At 47.9% G+C, this 20,377-nt stretch overlaps 2 protein-coding genes across 2 annotated transcripts in view; one reads left to right on the top strand and one right to left on the bottom strand.

Annotated features, from left to right (window-relative positions):
- TNKS (tankyrase) overlaps positions 1-10,552 on the top strand; it is a 128,679-nt gene extending 118,127 nt beyond the window's left edge. Inside the window, exons 21-27 of the mRNA XM_064148605.1 lie at positions 378-498; positions 1,089-1,186; positions 3,393-3,467; positions 3,935-4,040; positions 4,800-4,986; positions 5,753-5,909; positions 6,096-10,552. Of these exons, the coding sequence (XP_064004675.1) occupies positions 378-498; positions 1,089-1,186; positions 3,393-3,467; positions 3,935-4,040; positions 4,800-4,986; positions 5,753-5,909; positions 6,096-6,182 (831 nt within the window). The 3' untranslated portion in view covers positions 6,183-10,552. The remainder of the gene's footprint in view (positions 1-377; positions 499-1,088; positions 1,187-3,392; positions 3,468-3,934; positions 4,041-4,799; positions 4,987-5,752; positions 5,910-6,095) is intronic.
- Positions 10,553-10,626: 74 nt separating this feature from the next.
- On the bottom strand, positions 10,627-16,583 carry DUSP4 (dual specificity phosphatase 4). The gene is made up of 4 exons (XM_064148607.1): positions 16,153-16,583; positions 13,119-13,255; positions 12,034-12,253; positions 10,627-11,823 (listed from the first exon to the last, which is right to left on the bottom strand). Exons 1-4 carry the CDS (start codon positions 16,538-16,540, stop codon positions 11,438-11,440), a joined length of 1,131 nt encoding a protein of 376 aa, XP_064004677.1. The 5' UTR covers positions 16,541-16,583; the 3' UTR covers positions 10,627-11,437.
- Between the last annotated feature and the right edge of the window lie 3,794 nt (positions 16,584-20,377).

The following is a 20,377-nucleotide window of genomic DNA, read 5'->3' as shown; positions in this document are numbered from 1 at the left end:
GTTTCCTTGCAGAAGCCTTCTACAAAAGTAGAAATGGTTTTGAGAACCTTCTGTGAGAGGCAGCTCTTGTTAATTGCTGTAAGAGAAGTCAACGTTTTACACAGCTTCAGGCTGTTGCAGCTGGGCATAGTGCTGTGGTAGGGAGAGGCTTACCAGAAGGTGGCAGCAATTACAAGTGCAGCAAAACAGAGCATGTGTGTATATATATATCTATCTGTGTCTATGTATGTGTGTATATATATACACACAGAGGCACTTTCTTTCTTTCTCTCTCAGTTCCACTATAGACATATGCCATTTTCTGAATTAGTGGGTCTTCAGCCTTAGGAATCAGGCCAGGTTTGGCAAATGAATTTCATGCTTTCCTATGTTTCCAGATCACCCTGGATGTGTTGGCAGACATGGGGCATGAGGAGCTTAAAGAAATTGGGATCAATGCTTATGGACACCGCCACAAATTAATAAAAGGTGTGGAGAGACTTCTAGGAGGACAGCAAGGTAAATATGACACTACTGCTGATTAGTTGGTGGAGGATAGCAGGGTCCCATAAGTCACATTTTTTAAGTGTAGGCATTGTCACGACAACGTGAAAGAATCTGGATTTCAGTTCTGGTGGCTAAGTGGGCTGTGACAAGTAATGATGTACTGGGGAGAAACAGAATAGAGTCATCACTTGTTCTTCCAGAGAATAGACACCCCTGAGGCAGCTGTTGAGGCTGTGTCTGTTTCCAAGGATTTTGTTTCACTCATGCTGGAGCTTCTGGATTGATTTGCTTTATGTATCTATATGTATGCCAGTTGTATCCTGAACGTTGGACTTGCTGGAGTTTTTTACTGTTCCACACTTCTCAGATGCTTCTCTTGAAGTTGTGAACAGTGAAATGCAATTATGCATTTTCCTTCTCTCTTTTAAAGCCTCAGCTGCTAACTAAAGCACTTCATCTTTTTCAGGCAGTGCTTCTGCCTTGTGTTTATTTTGCATTTCCTGCTGTACCAGGCTTATTTAAGAGAACAATGATGGATACAAACAGAGTTGGTATTATTTCCTTCTGTTGATTTTTATTCCTCTAATTCCTTCTCTTTGCAGGCACCAATCCATATTTGACTTTCCACTGTGTAAGTCAGGGGACCATTCTTCTTGACCTTGCTCCTGACGATAAGGAGTATCAGTCTGTAGAAGAGGAGGTATTGCAAGTTCCTTTCTTATTGCTTCATTGGCACTGTATTTCTCTTTTCTCTTGTAACCCCTCAGTGCTAAAGAATACAACACACATTGGAAGTGATAAAATATCTTTTGAAGTGTAAATTGCATAGATCTGACATGAAATCTAGGGCTCTTCGTTTGTCTTTTTTAGAGCAGTGCTGGAAATTGCCTTGCTATATCCTGCCAATTTTCCTTTTTTTAAGAAATGGTCTGTCTGCTCACTTAGTGTTTTCCCAATCTTGCCTTTTGTGTTTGGGATGTTATCACATAACAAAGGCTTCCACTTCTTTCTGGAGATAGGTGAACTTGTGAAAATCAAAGGCTATGCGAGTGAAAACCAAGGGAAGAAGGCCTTGCACTTCTGCAGGCATTGTCTGTACTCAGGCTCTTTCTGCATGTGAACCAGCTTGTTTTCTCCTGTCTCTCAGTGGCTTAGTTAATCTGTAACCCAGATAAACAGCTCTTGGATAACTGAGAGTTGGCTGTAATTTTGCCTCCCACACACACATGCTCTTTTATTTAAGTAAACGACAAGCAGATACCATTCTGAAAGAAAAACCATAGCAGAAAAGACGCTTTCTAAAGCGTTGTGTTTGGAGGAAACTCCATTTTACTGTGCATTTTCCGTTTGTATAGTGCTCCCACACTGTGGCACAGAAGCTGTGGGAGTCTTTTTTAAGAAGTTAAGATGTTCATGAGTGCTGACAGCGTAGCCTGGAATATTTTTGATTATCAAGTCTGTAAGCTGGAGTTTGCGCAGGTCTTTTGTATAAGTGCTTCTGACAAGGAAGGGTCACTTACTTGCTATGTCTCAGGGGAGGGTGGCTGGAAAGCTGCCTGGCAGAGCACCCAGGGGTGCTGATTGACAGCTGGGTGGATATGAGACAGAAGTCTGCTCAGGCAGCCATGAAAGCCAACAGCATCCTGGCCTGTATCAGGAAGAGTGTGACAAGCAGGACCAGGGAAGTGATTGGCCCACAGTACTGAGCACTGGTGAGGCCACACCTTGAGTACTCTGTTCAGTTTTGGGGCCCTCACAAGAAGAAAGACATTTTGTTGCTGGAGCAGGTCCAGAGAAGGGCAACGAAGCTGGTGAAGGGTCTAGAGCAGGGGTCCTCAAACTACGGCCCACAGGTCGGATATGGCTCCCCAGGGTCCTCAACCCAGCCTGCCGATATTTACAGAACCTCCCCGGCCCCCCTCTGCCGGGGGCTGGAGGGGAAACCAAGCAGCCGCTTCCTGCCACTGAATCTGCTCCCGCCCGCCCAAGCACCCGCCGGGACTGGGCTGGAACCCAGCTATAGTCCGGCCCCTGACAGTGTCTGAGGGACAGTGACCAGCCCCCTGTTTAAAACTTTTGAGGACTCCTGGTCTAGAGAGTAAGTCCTATGAGGAGTGTTGGAGGGAGCTAGGATTGTTTAGTCTGGAGTAAAAGAGGCTGAGGGGAGACAGTACTTTCTACAGCTGCCTGAGAGGAGGTTGAAGTAAGGTGGAGGTTGGTCTAGTCTCCCTAGTAACAATCAATAGGATGAGAGGAAGTGGCTTCAAGTTGCACCAGGGCATTGGATTGGATATTAGAAGAAACTTCCTTCACTGAAAGGATTATCAGATACTGGAATAAGCTCCCCAGGGAGGTGGCTGAATCCCCATTCATAGACATGTTTAAAAGATGCAGAGATGTGGTGCTAAGGGATGAGGTTTAGCACCAGACTCAGCAGAGTTAGATAATGGTTGGATGTGATCTTGAGAGTCTTTTCCAACCAAAACAGTTCTATGACACGGGAAAATTTACAGTGCAAGCATCTTCCTATCCCCAAGAGATGCAAACTCTGCTCATTAGAAACACTTTCGTTATTGGTTCACAATGATTTTTTTTGGTACATTCATTTCCAAGGATTGTGCTGTTGTTCTAAATGTAAGGAGGTTTTCTAGCTGTGCACAACAAGTGCCACTGTTCTTTTTTCCTGTGTAGATATATATTACAAGTGTGATGGGTGCCTGGGAAGTCTGCCTGTAGCTCAGTTTTTTAAAATAGAGTTGTTTTGTTGGGGTGTTTTGACGCCTTTCAATTGATTTTTGACTCAAGATTGTCCGCTGTTACCAGCGGTGGACTGAGAAACTGCGTGTGCACTTTGCCTTGCTGGTAAGCTTTGTGTGCTGAGCATTCAGCTGTGTTCATTTCTGCAGATGCAAAGTACAATCCGGGAGCATCGGGATGGTGGAAATGCTGGTGGCATCTTCAACAGGTACAATGTCATCAGGGTAAGTTTTAAACCTTTAAATTCTGCGTGGTAAAACAAAGTCGGTACCTGTGCGAGCAGGCAGAGTTGATTTAGTGCATCACCCTTCTGTATTTAAAACTCTTCATTGAAGTAATATTCAGGAGCAGGGTTGAAGCATCTCCTAAATGGTATAACTACATTGCACGTGGAAGGAGGGAGAAGTATCCATTTGTGCTCTTAAAGGGGTCTAAAGAACTGATATGGAAGACAAGGGATGAAGCTGGCATTCCACAGCCTGATTTAATGTGATTTCAGAGGCCTGTAACTTCTGTATTGGATTTGGCAGCACTTTTGCCTCAATGTTATCTTTGCCTTTTTAAAGGAGTTGGGGCAGGGGATGCTTGCCTCCATACCGTTTAGTTTCCCTGTGGAATGTATGCAGATTCTGTGAAACTGTTACATTTCAACTGCAATTCGAGCCTGGTTGGACCTCTTGTTTCACTGCAGATCCAAAAGGTCGTGAATAAGAAGTTGCGGGAAAGATTCTGTCACAGGCAGAAGGAGGTCTCAGAGGAGAATCATAATCATCACAATGAGCGTATGCTGTTTCATGGTAAGGAAGTGATCTCTGTTTGTATCTACTGGTGTTTAACAGCAACAAATAAAAAGCTTACAAGGACCCACAGGCAATGTTAATTAAAAAGGGGGAAATAAGCATTGTGTTGGCTTTTTGGTTTTTTTTCCCCCTAAGATCCTTAGATGCATCTTAGTCATTTCCAGTAAAGCTGCTGGGAGGATGTTACATTGCTGTGTGGAAGACAGGGATCTTCTAAGAATGCAGCAGCACACAGTAGGTGTTTTACCTGGGAGCTCCAGGCAATCATCAGGAAAAGGAATCAAAATCAACCATGATTTTCAGCAATGTGTTCTCTAGAAGCATCCAGAAGTGCCTACAAATGACAATTACCTGAGGGTACTTCTGTCCCAAATCCTTCTTTCATTCTTTGTAGGAAATTGGTTTTGAGTATGACTGTCCTGACATCTTGCCCCATCTTAACCAGTGCTGACTGCTGAAGGTGGTATGCATTGACAAGATAAATTGCACAGAAATGTGAACGGAGGGGAAAGCCACTTAATGAGATGTGTGAAATGAGTAAGAAATATGAGTCACACGTGGGTTCTTGGTATATAACGATGAATCCCACACATCACTGCATCCAGCTGGGTATCGCCCCCTTCCAGCTGACTGAGCACACTTTCTGGTGCTTAATGGTCTATTTAGGGCAGGCAGGCTCCTCTTGACATAGTCCTGTATCACCGTAGAGCCTAACAAACATGTGATAACATATCCTTTCATGTCATCCTGTTCCAGGATCTCCATTTATCAATGCTATCATTCACAAAGGATTTGATGAAAGACACGCGTACATTGGAGGAATGTTTGGAGCTGGAATTTACTTTGCCGAGAACTCCTCAAAAAGCAACCAATATGTGTATGGAATAGGGGGAGGAACAGGCTGTCCCACACACAAAGACAGGTCCTGTTACATCTGCCACAGGTATGAGTCCAGCAGAGTTCCCTGTACATAAAATTCTGGCTGTCCTGGCTTTTACCATCGTGGCAGAGGATGAATTGTGGGGAAAGAATAACCACTTGAGCTCAGCCATGGCAGGAAAAAGGCAGTTTTCATTTGTCAGTGCTGAACAAAAAAGGATAAAAATGCAGCAAGTCCCACAGGAAGGTCAAAAATTACATCTAAGAGCACAGTGAGGATAAATCAGAGTGAATTGTGGCTCAGGAGGGAGGCTTGAAATGGCGAGTTTGAAGGGTCAGGGGAAAATAATTGATCTGCATCACTCTCTGAACGAACGCACAGCACAAAGTGGTGGTCAGCAGTGCGGTGTTGTACTCTAGGTCACATAGTTTTATAGGCAGTGAACAGGACTTAATCACAGCTTTGTTTTCTACTGGAGATAGATCAAAGTGGGTTTCACACTTTCACACCTGTCCATACTCTGGTAGCAGGAACACGGAGAGTTTCAGCTTCTTTCAGCAGCTTTATATAAAATGAGCTAGAACAGGCCTCTGTGTAAGTGGTGGACAAATGGACAAATTCTGTGTTGCCTTCTGCATCTTCAGAAGGATTTTGGTTTATTTTCATGAGGGGTTTTACACAACCTTTGAAGTTGCTTCTAAAAGTGTTTCTCCAGAAAGCCTTGAGACATTTGTTGTAACAAAGCGAACTCAAAACTCTGAAATAATTCTGGAAGTATAAGACCCCTAGTAAGATATTTCAAAATTATGCTTCCTTTTTTCCCTTTTAGGCAAATGCTCTTCTGCAGAGTGACCCTTGGAAAATCCTTTCTTCAGTTCAGCACAATGAAAATGGCTCATGCCCCTCCAGGGCACCATTCTGTCATTGGCAGGCCAAGCGTGAATGGACTTGCATATGCCGAATATGTTATCTATAGAGGAGAACAGGTATGTAAGTGCAGACAAAATGCTGGCTGGGTTCAAAGTCTGCTTTTCCTCTTGCACTCTGCAAACAGAGCTGATCCTTGCACTGTCCCTCCTGATCACTGTTTCGCAAAATCCAAAATGAGAACTTCTCTGAGCATACCCTCGAATAATGCAATACTGCTTTTTTTCTCTTGGCTTAACTTTCAGGCATACCCAGAATATCTCATTACATACCAGATTGTGAAACCAGAAGCTCCCTCACAGACAGCAACAGCAGCAGAGCAAAAGACCTAGTAGCTAGAGAGGAGGGAAGCAGGATGTGACGTCAATCTTGGACTGGATGGATACGTGTTTCAGAAAATCAGCATCGTACAAAATCCTTAGCGCTCTGGGAAAAAAGCCGTGTGTCTTTTATAAAGCATCGCTGTCTTGAATGAGGTAGGAGTAACTCTTGCATACTCAACTGCTACTGTTCCTTTGGAGGAAAGTTTACAAGGGACTGCCTTTTAATAACACGTCTCAGACTCCTGGTCTCTGCAGTTGCCACGTGTAAAATAATGTTGTTTTCATCTAGACTTTGGGAACATTATTGTGCAGATGGAAAATCTTTATCAGTGCTAGCTCACATTTTAAATATTTGGACACTACTATTCTAGTTATTTTATTTGGACATAAATTGCATTAAGCCCGTAATTTCCTCTTCAACATACACCATTCATTTTATGTTTTCAAGAGGTCCTAATCAACTATTTATTTTTCCTTTTGTATTCTGAAGTTGAGCTGAAACCTTCTTAAAGATATTTTGCACAAAGTCAACTTGACTAAAATCATTAACAATGCAATATGAATTTCATCTGAGAAGGGGCCAGGTCCAGTTCTTCAATACAGCGTTTTTTTGCATACCTCTGAGAAAACGGCAGTGAGTGTAACTTCAGAGTAGACACAAACTGTGTTGGTTTACAGTTTTGTGTGATTTTTGAGCAGAAGCCCTAGGAAGTGTTTGCAGGGGTAAAGCCAGCTCTTGTGCTTGGCATCAGGCCAATGCCCTCTGCTAGCTTTTCTAAGAGAACATTTTACAAGGCTTCTGTTAAGTGCATGCAGTTTGTGAAATGCTCTCCAGTTACTGCTGGGATATGGCAGGTGAAAAGTCAGAGGATTGCATACACGAGGGCATATCTGTTCGTGTCCCTCTGTGATACAAGACCCAGTAAATGGGTCTCACGCTGGTAAGGGAGAGTGTACTCTAGCAGTTTTGTGTCATATCTTTGTATGTGACACCACAGCTGAAGAGCTTAAGGGATTCATAAAAATAATAATATTTTTAAATACTGCTTTTGCATTTTAATGAGAATGAACTTTTAAAACATCAGTTGGCAAGTGGATTTGTTTGCAGGTATACGAGAGAACAAAGCTAGGATTTATTCACTCTAATCTCCCTTCCTGCAAGCTCCCCAGGCTTATTTCACTGGGTAGGAGAAAGTTATTTTTAAGCATTGCACAACACAGCATCAAACAATTGCAGAAGTCCCCCTCATGGAAGATATGCATTGAACAAAAGTAAAAACCCACTTCTTTTTTATTGACTCTGTAGCTTCAGAGAATGTTGAAAATGGAGCCATTTAATTTTTTTTTTCCTTGACAACCAATACCAGGAGATGTGCTTCAGTGTTGGGCCTGCAACACCCAGGGAAAAAAGCATTCCTCTGAACACAGCACTCTGTGCATTTCCCTGCTGACCAGCACTATTTAATATCTGATGATCCAGTTCATGCATTTGGGTTTTATCCCCTTTAAAGCAAGGAAACAACAGAATAGTGTGCTTTGAGCTTATAAAAATACATGTGCTCCCCACAAGTGGGATTTTTCCAACCCCTTGGGAATTAAAAAAAACCCAAACTTAAACCTGAAAAGCTTTTCACTTTCAGTGCTAAGACACAACATTTTAATTGTTAACATTAAGACATTGATGTTGAAGCAGGTTATCCTCACAGTGAAATTTCACCCACTGTAAAATCAGTCATTTGATACAATCTGGCTACCTGCACATCATCTGTTTGTAATATCTCTAAAAAAGCCCTTAGAAATAGCAATACTCCATCAGATCTTGAACTTCGGGGTTATTTTCTCTTGAGCTGGAAGTGGTTATATGGTTCTTGCTTCATTTTGTGACCTGATTAAATATGTAGCTTTGAAGTCCAAGCCAGGCTCTAGCCTAGTTGTCCTTTTAATCAAATCTCATTGATAAAATTGGGTGCTTGTATTTTGGCTACTTGTTTAATAGTGTTAGGATTGCAGAGATCACCACTAGGCTTTGAAGCTTCGTATTCATCATTTAAGTTTGGAGTTTGTTTTTAACTTAGTTAATATTGGAGGGGGGGGGGGATGTGCCTATCTACACCGGGGTCTCAGATGGTGTTGAGAGTGAGTGTTGCTCACCATCCCCACTTTAGACATAGTTTTAAATGGTAAAACGGTTTTGCTGCTGAGGTGAGCAAAATGGTTGACGTGGGTGTGGAAGTTAAAAGCTTTACATCTCTCAAAACCAGGAACAAACCTAAAATCAGAAACCCCACCAAGTCTGCACCAGATTCTGTTCTTGCTTGTTGTTTCCCATGTGCTGATTGAACTAATGGCTAGTCTGGATTTCTTCTGCAGCCTTGAACTTCTAGAGGATAAAAATACTGTCCAGTATCTTTGAACTGCCAGTGTTGATGTACCTGATGTTCTGTGCAGAGTAAAGGTGCTGTGTGAGGAAGTTGTTTTGCAGTGGTTTTTGTCTCTTAATGGTGTGATCTCATATCCATTTGTGGCCAGACATGGAGGAATACCCAGGCCTGATGATGCATCTGTGTGTCATAGAAACCTGTGCAGGAGTAGTGTCCACCTCTCCTGGTGTATATCATTGCAGCTCCTCTTAGAGTTCAAAACAAAGTGTGGATCTGTCCATCTGTATGGAAGTTATTCATGAAGAAAACTGTTATGGCAGAGCCACATTTGGTAGATTATCACGGTACAGGTGCTTCTGCTTTAGCTGAGGCACTTAACTTGGTGCCTCCTAATTCCAGAGAATGGGCCCTTAAAAATAGGACACCTCCATAAACAGGCAGCTACTGCCTTCTGGGAGATGATTTTCAGCTTCCTGAGGAGGGCAGTCCCCTGACAATGGAATGCTTCTTTGCAGCATTGTATTACCAACGGAGGCGTGGTAAGAGCTGAGGATGCAAGAAAACAGTGGCTCGGGAGCCTGGGCACCTCTTATTGGCTCCAGAAAAAACTATTGCCACTGGCACAGAAAGTGGTGTCTGCTGGGGAAAGGGACAGTTGTCTTTCAGCCTCTTGATTTTCTTTTTGTTTCCCCACGTCCCTTTGAGGCAGCATTTTGAAACACCTCTGCAGTTTGCAACAAGATCTTAATTGGCAGAACAAACTTCACATGTAGCAGAGAAGGGACAGTCCTGCTCTCCATTGCCAAAAGTGTTTCCATGAGACAGACAAATTTGGTGCCTGGTGCAGTGACATTGCAGTCTGAATGCTGTCAACAAACTTCCATTCAGATTAAAAGCAGAGTGCAGTACCTTAATAAAGTGTGTTTATTTTCTCATCCTTAGTTTTGTTTGCCAGTGTTTTGATCCCAGCTCCACAGGGACTGTTCAACCCTCTTGTGCTAACTAGTTCCACCGTTCTGCAGTCAGCATTGGTCTGTAGTCCAAGGAACAAGCAAGGTGTTTTTCCAACCTCTGTTTTGAACGTTTACATGTGATGCAGTTGAATCCCACTGCATTATGCAGATGGAATTTACTTTGCCTGAAAACTTTTATACTTTGCTTCTTGGTTACAGAATACTCTAAAATTCTACACTAAAAAAGTTCCCCAAAATGTTCTGCACTGCTGGATTTGGTGGGCAGGAGAAACAGAAGAGACATGAGACAGACTAGCTTCTGGAAGAGGGCATTTCCTTGGCTCTGGATTCTAGTTGATCCAGAGGATCAGGAGACCAGGAAGATCAAGGGGCAGCATATGCATAATAAAACTTCTGAAGCAAGGTGGCTGAGCCCATGAATCAGTAGGGAACATGAGACATAGATGCATTTTCCATTACACACACATCCGCCTGTCAGATTGTGTTATCTGACTGGTTTTGATAGATCTATTTCTGTCTTACTGAAGCTGTTGGTGGCACATTTCAGTGTTGCTTCTGTTAATGTAGTTTGATTAAGAGTTTCTTTTACAAGGTAATTTTGTCACTTTCTTCTTAACATCTGCAGAACTTGCTTCAGCTTTGAAAGTGAAATGGGAAGTTTTCTGTGCCACAGTCCCATGAACTTGTATATCTTCACTCTTAACTGCTTCCTCTGCCAACCCAAGTGGCAGTGTACCTGGGGTTGTTTTTATACCTTTGTTTTGTATAACTTGTTTTTGTAACTAGCCCTGTATGTTTCCTCTCTTGGTTGCAAATTACTTGGAGCTGGGATATCATTTATTTATTTCCTCCTTTACCCTCTCTCTCAAAGAAGACAATGGGCAGGTTCTCAGCCTACCTACATGGTGGACTTTAGGTAACATCTCTGTAACAACCAAGTTTGATCTATAAATGTGCTTGGCTTAATGTCTGATCTGCAATACTTGTAATAGTTTAAAATTCAATAAAGACATTTTTAACAGTTGCTCTGTGAATGCTGAGTGTTTGCACCGGCTGCTCTTCTATCTTGGGCTTAGGACAAACCCGCACCAGGCACAGTTGTTGAAAACAGGTTTATTTTTGTTTTCTCCCTCCCTCAGGCAATAAATAATTTCTAAAATTAAAAAAACAAAAGGAACAAAACCATACATATGTACATCAGCCACACAGGCATCTCGTGTCTGGAGTGGGGCTGGCGGGAAGGACAGAGGCAGGGTGGGAAATAAGGCTCCCAGGGGGCTGAAGAGGAGGCATCTCCTAGGCTTAGACCAAATCTGCATCAGCTCCCCAGGCACTGGCAGTGGGGAGGCTGACTGCAGACAGCACTGTGCCACTGCTGCTCCTGCTTGCTCCAAGGCCCTACCTGCAGTGCTCGCTAGTCACCCAGTGTAACTGGCTCAGGTAAGCAGCACCCATCACATGCACCCCTGTCGATCTGTGCAAGGGGAGGGCTGCTGCTCAACAAAAAGAGGATATGCTCCCTTTTCAACCCAGATGAGCTAGGGGCAGGTGTGGGAAAGAAGGGGGTGTGTATCTTTACAAAAAAAAGAAAAGGCAAGACAATAAACTAGGGATGGAAAGAGATGAAGACCAGGCACTTGAGGAAACCCAGTATGCTATTTTTTTTTTCCCTCCCATAAAGAGCCTGGACAGTGTCAGGGTTCGTGGCTTTTACAACTTCCGTGCTCTCAAAACCTAAAATTAAAAAGCGAAACGATCAAGATGAGGTAAGAAATTTCTCTACGAAAAAAGACGTTGAGTCCAGGGTGATTGGCAGTGTCCGGCACTATTGCTTAACATTATGGGGCTCCAAGCCCACCTGCCCCGTCCACGCCTGGCACTATCTGCCTGGCCAGCCTCAGCCCCTGAGCTAACAGCTGGGTGACGTGGTGATGGGGCTGTGCAGGTATGGGAGGCTGCTGGGAGTGGCATGGACACCAACAGAAACAGGGAAGCTGAAGACAAACTGAGAGGTGGGGGTGGAGGTGGCCTTGCCCCGTTCTCGCAGTGTCCCCGAGGGGCTGACTGCTTCCACTGCACATGAGGTGGCCAACACCTGTGACTCAAACTGCAGCAGCTGCCCCATGAAGCTGAAGTTAGGGGAGATGATGCTCCGGCGCTGCTTGACAAACTCAAAGGCCTCCTCCAGCTTGACACGCTTCTTCATCATCAGGTAAGCCAAGCAGATGGTGGCTGAGCGGGAGATACCAGCTTGGCAGTGGACTAGGACTCGGCCACAACACTCCTTCACGGAGTCTAGAGGGCAATGGGATAAGTCATGAGACCAACAACCTTAGAGCCAAACCCCTCACTGAACATGCAGGAAGTGACTGAGCTCCCACCGATGCAGCAAGCAGCCTGGACCCTGATGGACCCCAGTCCCTTCCCAGCCAAAGGCTCCAGCTCTTTGAGGCAGGCACCCCACCACCAGCTCCAGTAACACATAGCCTCTGTGCAGGCACTCACCAATGTACTCAATCGCCTCCATGAACCAGGAGCTGATGTCAGCTTTGTGATTATCCTCCACAGGGATACATTTATACTGGTAGTGCCCCTCAAAGTGGTTGGGACAGTCTGAGGAAACATTCAGCAGGGCTGTGATACCCAGTGCATCAAGCATGTCCCGACGGGCAGCGTGGTAGGCACTGCCAAGGTAGAGGAAGGGAAGGATTTCCACAGGGCCACCCTGTTACAGAGCAAAACAACCATTGGCGTGACCAGTGGGCAAGACACAAATGATGATGATCTAGAGGCCCTCAGTGGTGCTGGAACCTAGTACCTGATCCAGGACCCTCAAAAGAGGAAACTGAGGCTGCCTTTCTTAGTTGAACTCACTTCTGCCCGTCTCATCCCATTCAGGAACAGGCTGGCGTTGTGCTAGTTTGAGCCTAGCTAGAATGTTTTGGTGAGAAGAACTAGATTATAGGCTGTGGAAGGAAAACAAGGCTGATGTCTACCTCGCTCATAGGCTTGCTGAGATGTATAAAAATAAGAATCAAACCACTGATAAGGCACTTCTGCTGGGGAAATGGCTGAGCTGCAGCTCTCTTTAGGCTCTCTCTGATGTTTTTTTCTGATTAATCCACTTCGCTTCCTAACCCTCTGGCCTAACCTCCATTCTTCCCTGGGACTCAGGTTTCTGGAGGGCTGTTGTGTTTCTGTATTACCTTTTCCCTTGCAGATTTCTGTATATAGCTGTACATACTGTAAATCTCTGTTTGTATATTGTGCTAAGCTGTAAACAGTAAGTTCCATTCAATTTCCAGAGCTGGCTGAGTCTAGTCTGGGTGACTTCCAAAGTGTGGGGGGGGGGCAGGGAACACCCAAACCATCACAGGCATGGTTAGCAGGATTTGGGCTTGTCTGCTCCTCAAGGAGCACAAACATCCTGGGATCAGGAAAGCCACCATGCTCTCCCAAGAGAGGAGAAAGAAAGAGGACTCTGGCTCTGCAGGCTTCAGCTGAGGGAGAGCAGAGAGACTGCAGGAGGGCCAGGTTGCAATAATGGAAGGAGCAGTCAAAACAGCTGTGCACTGGGCTTCTAGACATACCTGGTCATGAAGAGGAGTCCCACAGGAACTGCAGCCCAGATCCAGGGTCTCAGTGCTGGTGGTGGGTGACACATTGCTCAGGGACTTGGTTTTTGCACAGAATTCAGGGTACTCTGAAGAGAAGCGCTCATAACCCCCTGCAAGGTAAGAGGCACAGGAAGTTAACCCAGACTACAGTCACTGCACTGCAGACCCTAGATAATGCTACAGTGATACAGAATGGTCTCCTGCCCCAGGATGAGCAATCAGGCTCCTGACAGCAAGAGGGGAATCCTTGAGGTCGCACCACTCCCTCAGGCCAAGAGTTCTAAATTCTCTTGACTGGCCCAAAATATTTAGTCTGGGATTTAGCCCTCTACGTGCCTACTGCCAAAAAAAAACCCAAGGTTGCTCTCAGAGATGATGGTGAGATGATTTGCTGCTAGCAGCCTCAGACTTTGCTGTGAAAAGCTCCTCTCAGGCCAAGACTTCAGTTCTCAGTTTTCCCAGATGCATCACCCTGCCACAAAGCACAGGGAGGTCTCCCATTTTCCCAGGCTGACTCTCCAGCCAAGAAGACCCAATAGAACAAACCAAGGAAGCTCTGGCACTGGCCAGGTACAGTGAAGCTAACTCCACAGCAAAGCTGCCCTCCAGAAAGCACCTAAGTGTGCAAGATGAACATAGAGGTAAGTGCCCTGTGAAAGAGCAGCTTGCTCTTTCGACCTGTTACCAGGGGCATAAATAAAGGTGACCCTATATCTTCCTAACAGTAGGCAAAAAAAAACCCCAAACCCCATTGATTTCCCAGGACAGGGAGACTGCAGTGTTGACTGCAGATAAATGCTTCAGCAACCCTGACATCCTCGTAGAATCTGACCTTGAACCTTAAAACCAATGGGAACTGAGTATTTTACCATCAGGACAGGAATCCAGCCACACCAAGCCCTGACTCCCATGATAGCTCTTCAAGACTCCCCCACAACTGCAGGACCTTTGTCTGCAGATTCATGCTTGCAGAGTACACACAGCAGGACATATCTTCCTTTATCCAGCCCTTGCTCTGAGACTGCCCTGAAGAAGCCTGGATGTTCAGATTACTGGTGGATTCAAGCATCTCCAGCAAAGCAGTCCAGCAATCTCTAGGCAGTTAGAGACCAATACTGCTAGTATCTCAGTGTGCTTTATGCTTTCCTCCACCTTAGCAAGGAAAGGCCTTAGTACCTTAAAGTAGAACCATGCATATACATATCACTCAATTTGCATTGTTCCTCCATTACGAGCAGGACAGTTCGCAGAGGCTACATCTCCAGGGCCTAACACCCCTTTCCAGTCCTACTGGTTCAGTTTGAAGGAGAGCCCAACTACAAGTGCCATGTTAGACACCTTCAGGAAGGCTGATCAAAAAAATCCCCAATCTACCACATCCCACTCCAGTAGCCATTGCACCATCACAAGAGACAAGCTATCCACGGTGATGTGCAGAAACGGCTCCTCCTCAGGAAGGCAAAGTGAGTTTTTCAAACAGCCAGAGATGCTTTAATTCAAGCTTTCCCATCGTATCTAAGGCTATTCAGCCAAGCACCACATCCAGCAGCTCCATCCAGTGGCGTGCAGCTCTTGCTTATGCATGCAGACCCTGCCCAGCACTGACATCGTGCTGTGCAGGCTCCCACCATCAAGCACCACTCAGGCAGCCTGCTTCACAGGGAACCTGGCAGCAAACTGACTGCACAAAACACCTCTGGGTCTTCACCATGACCTGCACCAGGCAAATATGCATTTGAAGATGCACAGTGCGGGCTTCACATTGCTCTTGTGAAATCGGAGCGAGTTTGATTATTTTAGTGTTTCCGTGGTGAGGAAGGAGTTTCTAGAGACAATATTGAGTCTCCAGGAGCCCATTCTTTTCAAAGTAAAAGACCAGAAACCCCATACAATCTTTCATGGGAACCAAGGGGGAACCAGAAGCTCTCAGCTGACAAAGGGCTACCCTTGAAGCACAGCAGCACATCCTGCTCATGTGTGTCTCATAGGAGAAGACCCAAAAGCACGTTCCCCATGCTCCTGCTGTTCAGGCACTGCCACAGCAGCACTTCGTATCGCATACTTGGAACAGCTCCTGCTGGATTTACTGTCTCTAGTACAAGAGAAGTGCTACCTCCTCCATCTATCAAACCTCTTAATGGGTTTGCAACTCTGCATATGCATTCTCACCCCTGCTGTAAGTAAATCAAGGAATAAATTAACTCTCGGGCTGTAAACCAAAAAGAAAAATATCCCGTGGAGCTAATCCAAGAAGCCCAGATGAGCATCCCCCTTCCCCACAGCATCTCACGGCAGGTCTCAGGACCAGCAGCTCCAGCTTTAATACATGCGGACGCTGCGAGCCCGGCGAGGTGAAACCCTGATCGCTGCGGTAGCCGCAGACAGGAGCACAAGAGGCATCCCGCGGGGGCGGGTGGGGGGGGTTCTACCCACTGCAAAGGGACATCGGCATGACAGCAAGTATTAATTTGGTCCAGCACAACCAACTTGTCTGCACTATGGGGCTGGCGACGAACACAGACAAAAAAGGGTATCCCCCTCCCCGCTGCTTCGATCTAGAGCGGCTTGTGCCACTGGGCTTGTACCCTGTCCCCCGGTCTGCGGGCCAGCCCGGGCCGGGCCGGGTCTCCGGCAAGAGGAACTGGGACCGCCCCTCGGCAGGCTTGAGCCTGAGGCGGCTCAGACCTCCTACCTCGGGGGACCTCCACGCACGGGTGGCTGCCTGCGCTGCCGACCGCCCTAGGACTCAACCTCTGGAGCCACGGCCACGCTGGTAGCACCCCCAAAAGGCAGCACCCGCCCCCGGCCGGCTCCCAACTCCTTGCAGAGCAGAGAGGAGTGGAACAACGAACACAGGGCGCGGCAAGGCCGGACCCCAGCAGCTAGGAGCTCCAGAGGGGCGCGGTGATGGGTGATTAAGGGCAGCTGCCTCCGGCCACGTCCCGCCAGCCAGCCACGGAACCCCTAAGACCAGAGCGCCCCACACACCCCCCACCCACGCCGGTACCTGCCAGGAGGCGGATGTCAGCGCGCGCCGTGTCGCGACGAAGCGCGCGCACCACCAGGGCCACGGTGCTGTCGTCGCGCAGGGCCTCGGCGCGCGGGCTGCGCTCGTCGTACACCACGACGGCAGCGTAGAGCCCGGCGCGCAGCCGCGCCCGCACCTCGGCCTCGGCCGGCAGGATCTGCTCCAGGCTTACGGCACCCTTGGCCCGCCGCCGCACGATCGTGTTGCAGCGGACATTGAGGGCGCCGCGGATGTGGCCGGCGCTGTGCGCCAGGAAGGGGCGGCAGTCCAACACCAGATAGCGGCCGGGGCCGCCGGCCTCGTCGCGGCACACCAGGCGTCGCAGCGCGCTGCCCTCCATCTCCCGCAGCCCCTCGGTGGCCACCATGGCGGGGAGCGGCGGTGGCGCGGCTCCTGCGCCCGCTGCCGGGGCCGCTCGCGCACCCTCGCGCGCGGCGAAGCCTTTACTACCGGGGGCTGTCGGCGCGCGCCCCCGCCCCTTGGCCCCGCCCCGCCCATTCATCCCGCGCCGGAGCCGCATGAATGGACGGGAGGCGGCGGGCGGGCGCGCGCCACGTCACCGCCTCCATTCACACAAAAAAAGCACCGCGCCGCCCCGCTGCGCCGGCCATGTTCTGCCGGGCTGCTGAATGGAGACGGCGGCGGGCTGCCGCGGGGGCGGCGCCGGGCTTTGTCGCCGCTGGGCAGCCTTCGGCCTCTGCCCGTGCGGCGTCAGCCCCGCCGGGACCCCTTCGGATTACGCGGGGCGCGGGGCAGGTGTGCGCGCGCGCCGTGCCCGCGAGGCTGTCCCGGCCCGCGCGGCGGGGCACAGGCGGCGGCGCACAGGCGGGCACAGGCGCACATGGCTGTGCTCGCACACGCCGCGCACACGCTGCTGCCCTCCTTTGTCCCTTGGCTCCCGCTCGGTCCGGGTGGGCGCCGCGGCAGGGGTTTTAAGCAGGGTGCGTCAAAAGCTCCACAAGGCCCCGCCGATACGTATGTCATTATACAACACCGGCGCGTTTTCCCTGGCAGCAAGCGGCTGACTGCCGAGTCTTAGAAACCCCATAGCACCCTGATGGGGAGCAGCCGTGTGAAAGCTCTGTGGTTTGGTTTCTCAGGTGGAGGAACACCTTTTGACTAATAGCCAAAGAAGCAAATTCACAGCCCTAAAGTGCTGCCCAAGATCTCTCCATAACCATCATCTAAAGGCCAAGCGGTCACTTCACCCAGGGGTGCCTTTTTTACTGCTTTCAAACTAAGGCAATGCTGCAACCCCCTACACCAGCAGCTGTGCTCAGGTCATTTCCTGCAGGCTCTGGTCAGTCTCAGGTGATTTCTAAAAGCTTCCAGTATCACAGTATTATCAGGGTTGGAAGAGACCTCACAGATTATCAAGTCCAACCCTTTACCACAGAGCTCAAGGCTAGACCATGGCACCAAGTGCCACGTCCAATCTTGCCTTGAACAGCTCCAGGGACGGTGACTCCACCACCTCCCTGGGCAGCCCATTCCAGTGTCCAATGACTCTCTCAGTGAAGCACACAGTTACCCCAATGTAGGCCTGGAGATGTTGACCACTACCACATGATGACCTAGCCTTCTGTCTTCAATGCTTTCTGCACTACAACATTTACATGAACTCAAAACATCACAATTTTACCCTTTTTAACCCAGCATGTGGCTAGGCCAAGCTGGTCTGAGGTGAGAGAGGAAGGCAACATTGGCATGTGTGTGGGTGGGGGGGTTTCAGCTGCTGTCCCCAAATGTTTGCATGAGTATTGATGAGACCATTATTTCAGGAGTTTGCAGACCAGACCAAGTCAGTGCCACTCAACTGGGATCCACTACTGGAGGAAAAGAGGGATCTCCCTCACTGCAGTTAGCTCAAAAAGATACCTCGTTAACTTTGTCTGTGAAAGCTCAAGGGTCAACCAAGAGCCACCAGAAATACTTGCAAGACTGAAGCCAGAAGACAAAAGGAGGAACACTGTTACCTCGGGTGCAGGGGCAAGGGGTGGAAAAAGCACCGGGGACAGGGAGAGGGGAAGAGATGGGAGAAAGCCATAAGGTTTCATGTCCTGACTGCAAACCTGAAGAAGCACGGAAGCTAGTGTTCCTGTCAAGTGGCATCTGTATAGCACAAACTGAAATACACCCTGCTGGAAAACAACCAACCAAAGGAAAAGAAAGAAGAGCAAGAGACATTACTCTCCTCTGCCATGGAGTCAAAGAATCATCTTTTATAGGGCCCTGGCCAGAACAAGCAATTGTAGAAGAAGGCTGGGTGGAAATGAATTGTCAGAGGTGAATATTTGGGTGATTAAATTTCAGTATGTACCTTGAATTAATGAATAGGAATTTGCACCTCATCTCACTGTGGCAGTGAAAACCAAATTAGAGCCAAGCTGTAAGTTTGCCAGCCGATAGATACCCTTTTTTTTTTTTGCTATCTGGTGGCTTTTCCTGCCCAGAGAAATGCTGAAGCATGAGTCCCCATCAACATGCAATAGCTGCCGTGGGCAGCTCATAAGCTGCTGAACTAAGCAAGCTCCTCCAGGCTTTGCTCCCATCAGCTTCTGGCCTCAGCGCCCACGTGTGGGGTCCTGGCACGCTCCATTGCACCACAGGTCTCAGGTACCTTGCAGATGTGCCTGCCTCTGTGTCACCCGGGCTGAAACACGGGCTAGGATTTTGTTATGCTGGAGTCTTCCCAAGAATCTGATCCCCTTCATCCTCCTGGTCAGACAGTCAGTGGCTGTACAGCTGCAGACAGAAAAGCACAGAACTGTGCCCTGCTGCTCTTGGCATGTGGCAGAGGTTGCAGTGTACGAATGCTGCCACCTTCCCAGTTGTTAGCTGGAGAGTTGAGTCATTTGCCCTGGCATGTGCAGGAAGCCTTTGGCACAAGTGAAAGGCAGAATCAAAGTCTTGACAACTTGCAAGTCTGCACTCACCCACAAAACCTGGCCTTCCTAGCGTGCCACAGGGTCATTGTGCCCTTCTGTTCTCATAAAGCACCTTATGGTTCTCCTTTCGTGACACTTCTCTCATGACTTTCCAGGCTGGGGAAATCATCCTCCTGTCTTGCAAAGGGCAGCACAGCAGTGCAAGAGTTAACACATTCATGTTAATAAATTCTCTTTTCCTCTAGGGCATATTTGCATATTAATGGAGGGGAATTGTAAGGAACCTGTCTAGGGAGGCTAAAGGGAAAATTATGCAAGGTTGTCTGAGAAGGTGGAGGAGGGGAAAAATGTTGATTTCCAGTGATTTCTAACCCCTCAGCTGCAAAACCATGTGAACAGCCTGAGCTCTGGGATAGTGCCTTGCCCAAGCATGGGACACCTGGAGTGAAGTGAGCACCGGGGTGCAGGTGTCTATTCAGATCCACCTGCATCCCTCCTATGCTGGCTTCTCATGGCTAAGCTTCACATTGCCCCAGACCTTGTTTTAAACCTGGGGCCACAACAGCAGATTTCAGCAAGAGTGTCCCAGATTATTGCCCTGTCCTCTGAAGCATCTGGATAAAATGCAGCTCTTGGAACGATGTCAACAGAATAGCTCATCCACAACTCATTTTCAGCAGAGGATCTCTCAGGGCTTTTCAGCAATGCTGTGCTTGGTGCAAGGGGCAATGGAGCCAAGGAAGGGCATTTGACCCCAGCTGGGCTGGGTGCATCTCTTTCCCATCCCTGCTCCTTCTCACCAGGTTGCAGATAGCTTCAGCACATGCTTGAACCCCGCCACAATCTTTGTTGCCTTGAGCCCCAAAGCCCCACATGCCAACCTGAAAGCCTCTGACAGCACATAAAAAATGCCAGGAGCTTTGTCAGATCTGCTTCCTCCCCTCTCAGCTAAGGCCTCTGTTTATAGTCCCTACTCCAGAGCACTCCAGAGCCCTACAGATTTTATCTCAAGAAGGACAAATAATCTGTTGCTTTTGCCCAGCAATAGCAGATAGAGTGAGGGTTTATAGTCATGGGGAAATTGGCTGTAAACCACTAGACTGGAGGCTAATTGCTGATTTAGATTAGGAGATGGAAAAAGCAGCCTTTATTCCTGAAAACAAAGCAGGCCTTCTTCAGAACAGTGATGGGGTGCTCTATGTACCCCAGTAGCTGCAGCTGATTCGTGCCCATAAAAATAGTCTCAGAGCAGGATGCACCCAAATTAGCAGGATGTAAAGTGGTCCAAGCCACCTTCTGCTGCAGGTCTGTTTTCC

The sequence above is a fragment of the Pogoniulus pusillus genome, chromosome 9 (genome assembly GCF_015220805.1).
Source record: "Pogoniulus pusillus isolate bPogPus1 chromosome 9, bPogPus1.pri, whole genome shotgun sequence".
Lineage (NCBI taxonomy): Eukaryota > Metazoa > Chordata > Aves > Piciformes > Lybiidae > Pogoniulus > Pogoniulus pusillus.
This window is presented reverse-complemented; position numbering and strand designations above follow the sequence as displayed.